The 7,076-nt window shown below is 30.7% G+C and overlaps 1 protein-coding gene across 1 annotated transcript; it reads right to left on the bottom strand.

Moving 5' to 3' along the window:
• Window positions 1-5,517: 5,517 nt before the first annotated feature.
• On the bottom strand, window positions 5,518-6,311 carry LOC111903066 (protein MOTHER of FT and TFL1). Its single transcript, XM_023898861.1, has 3 exons — window positions 6,064-6,311; window positions 5,862-5,956; window positions 5,518-5,741 (listed from the first exon to the last, which is right to left on the bottom strand). Exons 1-3 carry the CDS (start codon window positions 6,309-6,311, stop codon window positions 5,518-5,520), a joined length of 567 nt encoding a protein of 188 aa, XP_023754629.1.
• Between the last annotated feature and the right edge of the window lie 765 nt (window positions 6,312-7,076).

The following is a 7,076-nucleotide window of genomic DNA, read 5'->3' on the forward strand; positions in this document are numbered from 1 at the left end:
AATATGAAACCCTCAAAAAACCAATGACAAGTTTGCCACTAATTAGCAACATATCTTATTTTTTATAAAAAAATCTCTGTAACAATTATTTATTTTTCATTTGCTAAGCATTTCCACATCGCAATCAATAAAAGAAGGGAAATGATTCGTACATAACAATTTTTTTCCATACACAACAATTTGTGCATTAAAGTATTGTATTTTACAACCCCATAAAACAGGAATTGTTGTGTATGGATAAAAATTGTTGTGTACGAATCACTTTCCATATAAGAAACCCAATTAAAAAAAACAAAGTTTCTTATTGATAAAGACGTGGTATAACTAATTAACTATAACAACATATTCTTCATTAAATACCTGGACTTTTTTTTCTATAAATTTTAATTAACCTTAATTTGTATTTTTTTTCAAGGTAAGAACTAATCTAGTGCTTCCAAGGTGATAACAATGAAAATGTGAATATTCTAAGTCATATTTTGATGACATACTCATCTTACAACTTTGAAATCGGTTATTGTCAGGTAATATTTTTTTTATTAATTCTTTTAACTCCCTTGATATAATATTAGTTTTATTTATTTTTCTTAATAGATGAAATACAATAATAAACTTTTGTGGGGTATGAATGATTTCTTATCCCCAATTCCTTATGTCATGGAAGATGAATCAGAAACTTTTTGGTGTTATGTTTATTTAATGGAACGATTTAGACCAAATTTTAATCATGCTCAAAGTGGCATGAAATTTCTATTTTTTGCATTGTGAAAGGTTCTTTCTCTCTCACCTTTGCATGTGTGTTTTATATACGTTATACATTAAAGTTGTGTTTGTTAATTACACTGGAGGGTATTTATATTTTTTTGCATATACAAGAGATTGAGAGCTGAGTACTCGACTTTTAGTCAAAAGCCTAAAGTAGCTAAATTTGATGCAAACGAACAATCTAAATCCTTGAATTTAAATGCTTATGATCCTGGTAATATAACTAAGGTGCTGTTTGTTTTTCTTAAAAAATCTCTTCAAAACTCTTATTGCTGCGCGGCGCAGCACACGCGCAACACTTTTTGTCCCGCAGCAGTTTGTTTTTCGGAAGTCTTCGGGGCTTAAAACCTCTGCCCGTGTGCTTCTTGGGGAAGCACTTGTTATACCTCTCCCCACCTCTTCCCACCCCTTCAAACCTAAACTAAAAAAATCCAACCCCAAAAAACCATGGGTGCTTTTTTTGTTTTTTTTCCAAAAATTGAATGTGTTTAATATTACATTTTGTAATGGTCCTCATGAAGTATATTTAAATTTACATTTATAGTCCTTTACTTATATATTAAATTCTATTTTCATCCCTTTAACATTTAATACATTAAATTTATATCCCTTTAATTCTTTTCTCCCATTTAATTTACATAAGTTAATTAATTTTAATGTTGTTTTTTAAATAAGTGTCTAGAATTTCATTTTTTTATTTTCTTTTTAAATAAGTGTCTATTATTTTGTTTTAATGATGATATAAAAAATAAAATGGAAAAACAGATTGTAATAAAACATATAACATATTATATTTTATTATTTCAATGTTTTAAGACTACAATTATTAATTTTTTTGTGTTTAAAAACAATTTTCGGTTTATTAAATTAGTTTATTTTAATTTTTTAATGTCTGCAGCAGTCTGCAGATGTTAATAAAAACAAACACGCTTCTTATTACAGTCTGCAGCCGTTTGGTCCACCTTTTCTGCTGCAGAGGTTTGCAGAGATGGTCCGCAGACTTTTTGAATTTTTGCTTCGAAAAAACAAACAGCACCTAAATCAATGTAAGAAGAGGTTCCTAGAGACAGTGAAGTTGTTATTCATTTATTAAACAAATCACCATGCTAAAGTGTAAATTGAATTTTCAGCGAATCGACATTTTAACTTCTCTGTTAGTGTCATTTTGCATTTTCGTATTAGAGTTCAAATAATGTCGTTTATTTATATTGGGATAGGTTTTAAAAGTTGAAAGTATTGGAAAAGAAGATGGTTGTTTCCTAAAACTCGGCCCTCTGGCAAGTGGTAATACTTAATTTTCGGTCATTTGAGGTTGTGTAAATCTACTTCCTTCTTCATGTAATCAAGACTACTAGATATTGTGGTTTTATTTGGAAAATAGGTGTACTCATCGTTTTAAAATGTTACTTTTGATTGTTAAAATTTAGCTGAAAAAACATTATTTTTGGTATTTTATTAACTAGGTTTAGCCAACTTTTGAATCTGGAAGATAAATCGACTTATTTTGCAAGTTAATTTTGAATTTTCATCCATTTTGAAAATCTATTCAAATACAATAGATTCAGACGATTGATGGCAATTTACACAGAATATCAACATACTTTACTGTGGATACCAATTCAGGCAATGTACTTCAGATAATAATAATGTATGAAATACATAAACATACACACAAAATGAACACCTTCCACCCCACGCAATGCATGAATCCCTTCTAGTTAAGTTTATGATCAAAATAGAACCAATTAAAAGTAGATGATTAGTTCAAAATAGAAATCTTTGACTTTTCTATTGGTCAAACCTTAACATGGTATTTCAATATGGAAGTATGTTATAGAAAGAATGATAAAAACTTATTCACTAGTATATGTTAATACAATAAGTTATAGAATCTAAGTAAAGGAAATTGTATGTTCCAACATATAAAACTAATAAGTACTTAGTATGATATTTGGTTAACTAACATGTGATTTATCAAATAGATAAAAAGAAGCATAAAAACTGAACCATTTATATTGCGTGAATAATATGGAAAATAACAAGAATTAATATGTGTAACAAAGAAAGTAGATATGGATGCTTGAAAAGTCTAATAAAAAATGTTCCAAATTGGTAACTTGGAAATCAGAATACTAACTGGAACATATAAAATGTAAGTATGATAAATGATAAAAGCATGATTACTATGTTCCCTTGTTATATGATAATGCAAAAATTAAATAAAAGGCCATGTTTGGTCGAGAAAAGAAGTAAATTATTTACAGTGAAAAATAATCAAAGTTTCCATAAATGTTTGGATATTATATTTTTTTTATCACATAAGTAAAGTAGATATTTTAGTATGGAAATGAGTTTAAAATAATGTTGGAAGCATATTGATAACAAACTATATGGAAAATGGTATGTTAGACAAATTGTTTATGTTTCTAATAATTTTGTTGAGAATAGATTATGCTAATGAGCATTAAGTATAGAATCTCATAATTTTTTCAAGTGTATAAGCATTGGTATATACTTACAAACAAATTTTATCCTGAAATCTACATGAAAGGCATTCTAAAATACATGAAATTACCTTATAATGAGTAGGATACCTAAATAAGAATATCAAAATAAAAGTTTGTTTAAATGGTTTATTGGAACTTAATTTATGTAGAAACCACTTATGTGATGTATCGAAAGTAAAATAACAATTGGTAAAGCATAAATGAGTATGAAAATGACACTTTGGAAAAGACTACTAATTAGTCCACTTTAGGACAATTTGCCAAAAATAACAATTATGCCTTTACAAAGTATACAAACTATTGGAATAAGAGATGAATGATGATAGAACGACTATAATAACATAATCGTTACATTGTTATAAGATTTGAAGTAAATTGCAAAAATGAAGTAATATGGTTAAAAATAAATAAAGTGTGAGTTATAAGAATTAAATGACACTATATGGTATTTGGAAATGTCTATGATGTTCTTATTTTAATATTTAGTTGAGACTAAACTACATGAAAGGAAACTAGTGAAAGTTTTCTATGACAACAAGAATATTATATAAAGTTGTCTATAACAACGAGTCAAGTGTGATTACAAATAAAGTGTTTTAATCATATGCTTCCTCAAATACTTCAACATCTCTCTTAGACGTTTCAATATGGGGTTGTTTCTTCGATTCTAAGCATACAAAGACGAGACACATCCAATACAGGGATATATTTGCACGCATTAAGAGCATCAGCAATGCATAATTTAATGAGAAAGTTAAATGAGATGACGTGCCTAATTGGCATTCAATAGATTAAACTCTACCATTGTGAGATGTCATGTTGACATTCAATGGATATGGAGTTCAATGGTCATTGAACTCTTCAATGGAAAAAAATGAAACCTTTTAACTATTAAATATATATTTCATTGAACTCTGTTGAGTTCAATGCATTGTGGAAAAATTAATGTAGAGTTGTATAGTAAGTAAAATAATGATGTGTCAATTCATTAAACTCTAATAAGTATAATGCATTGTGGATACCCTAAGAAAGCATAAAAGGTCACATAATCCAATATGGGGTTGTTTCTTTAAGTATAGATACACACAAAAATTATAAGCACAATTATGAAACAAACTCAAAATTTAGAAAAGTCCCAAAAATCAGAAACAATCCCCAAATCAGAAGCATAGAGGATGTCTTTTACTAGTTCTAAGACGAAATTAGAAGTATAAAGGATTCGTTCTAAACACATATCAACATGAAATCGTAATCATAAAGGATTCATTCTAGACATCTAAACGAGATCACTAGCATGAAATTCATGGCTAGCTTTGGAGAAAGTTCCATGAAGAAAGAATAGTATTACTTACCTAGTGGGTAGTGGCGGTGGTCTTCGCCCGATAGCAAAGGAGGAGTTTGGTTACTGATGGTGGTGGTGTTAGTGTTCTGCCGCCAAAGAAATGATGAAGAGCAAGGACACTAAAAAGGGGCATGGAGAAAAGGCCAGAACGAATGATGAAGAATATTACCAAGCAAATACATGGCGACAGTAGCAAATTGGAGGCATAAGAGTCGGGAATATGGAGATCATCGTCATTGGCAGCAACAAAGTGTAATGTAGTGGCTCATAATTACGAAAAGAGAAAGGAAAAGGGGTTAATGTGATTCTGAGAAATCAATGGTGACCTTAGTTGCAACAAGGCAATAGCAGTGACTCCTTTAGTGGCGATAGCGGCGACATCATTAGTGGTGACAGTGAAATTATGGGGTGAAAGTGTCGTAGATTTTTTGGAAAGTCTTAGCGGCGACAAGTTGTCACCGCTGTTGCCCTATTGAGAACTAAGAAAAATCATTGGATTGTCTAGTTATCATGAGGATATAGCGAGAGTGACAACATCTTTAGCAACAAGAGGGGTATTAGTTGCGACATTGAGCGCCACCAGCTTATCTAACATGCAAGGTTCACTGTTACATTTAGATTCTTGATAATATTATTTATTTAAGATGCAAATTCATTATTACATACACATAATAGCTACAACGATAATAAGTTTTTTTTGAACCACAAATACAATATATTCCTAAAGGACCTAAACTACTTCTAAATCCACATATATCTCATACGATAATTGAGCCATCAACCTCAAGAAGGGAGGGCAACATCTGATACCGCTGGGCTAGAAGCCCTTTGGTTACAACGATAATAAGTAAAGAGCACTTGTACACATATAGAATAATATGAAACAAAGAAATGTGCCATTAATCACTCTCCTCTCTTTCTTTTATTAGTTTGTCGCATGTTAAAGTAAGTAACCCTAACAGGATTTCCAAGGTTGTTTTCGGTTGCGAAAGCTCGAATGTTGAAGCAAAATCGAGATGCAAGTGTTTCAATATTATCAAGTTGAGATTGTTGCTTGTACAGAACGAATATGTTACGATGGATACCAACTTCAGGACTAGATGCCTCGTATGGTACAACTTCGGTGCCTATAATATACTTAATAATTAATTATATGAAACTCATAAAAAAAACACATTGGTAATTCAATCGGGGTTTTTATAGAAACATGACACAAATTATATTCATCCGAAAATTACTTGTTTTACCTTGAGAATGTGAAGTCCCGCCACGAATGTTGATCACAATCCTAAAAACAACACATTGCTTAAGTGTTAATAAACATATGATGAACATTGTGACACTAAAAATAAAAATAGTAAAAAAAATGTATTGGTTTGTGATCATATAGTGTTTAAGATACGGAAAATCAACAATAGCTAAATTGATTGTTTATAGAGAGAGACGAACCATGAGACAACTTGTTTCAAACATGGATCACTTGGGTCTGGTGCATCTGGATCAATCATAATCAGCGTGTACAACTCGCTTGGTCCCCCTCCAATGAAAACCCTTGGAGCAATGTCAACATCACATGCCTTAAATTCACGACCATTGAACACCCTTTCGTTTCCATAATACACTGTCATAGGAAACGTAGGTAAAAGTGGTGGCATGTCTCCAACAACCTCTCTAATAACTTGAAGATATTCAAACATTTTACTCTGTGTTTGTGTATCTATTATGCTTATTTGAGCTCTTTATATAGAGGATGCCGGGGCTATGAAGGAGATGTGTCTTGTGAGTACTTGTCACATGAAAACATGAAGGTAGTCATAGCAAGTCACACATTATAAACCATGTAAAAGCAAGTTTTAACGCAACAAGAAAAGCATTAAAAGGTCAATTCTACTCCTTATATCCACCCTCATGACTCTCTTTTTCGACTTCTTACAAGGTAGAAAACAAACTAACCAAGATTGATGCTAGTTACGTCACCTTTACACTACCAACACATGCATGTAATACATGTTATATAATTCATGATGAGAAATATGAAACTTGACAAAGAAATGTTGTGCATTGTTGTGCAAAGTTGAGATGAGATGTGCAGTTCTATTGCGTGAAATATTGCCTGATGTGCTTTAATATGTGACAATTAAAGTTTATGCCATATAGGTTCTAATGGTGATTGCAATATGTTTTTCCATTGTAATGTTGAATTTGTAATCGTAAGAGTCAAGTTTACCGGCTTGATGTGGAAAGAACATTAGTATATTAATTAATAAATCCACTTACAAAATAAGCCAATTAAGAGGGTAATGAGTCAAATTAAGTCATTAATTTTAGTTATATAGTACCAGTGAAAAGGATTGATTAATTTTACCCTCAAATATCTTTTTTATCTTATTAAATTTATACGCTACACTGCCAACACATAACATTAATATTATAAAATCGTATCCAATTATGATAAAGCTATC

The sequence above is a fragment of the Lactuca sativa genome, chromosome 9 (genome assembly GCF_002870075.4).
Source record: "Lactuca sativa cultivar Salinas chromosome 9, Lsat_Salinas_v11, whole genome shotgun sequence".
Taxonomy (NCBI): Eukaryota; Viridiplantae; Streptophyta; class Magnoliopsida; order Asterales; family Asteraceae; genus Lactuca; species Lactuca sativa.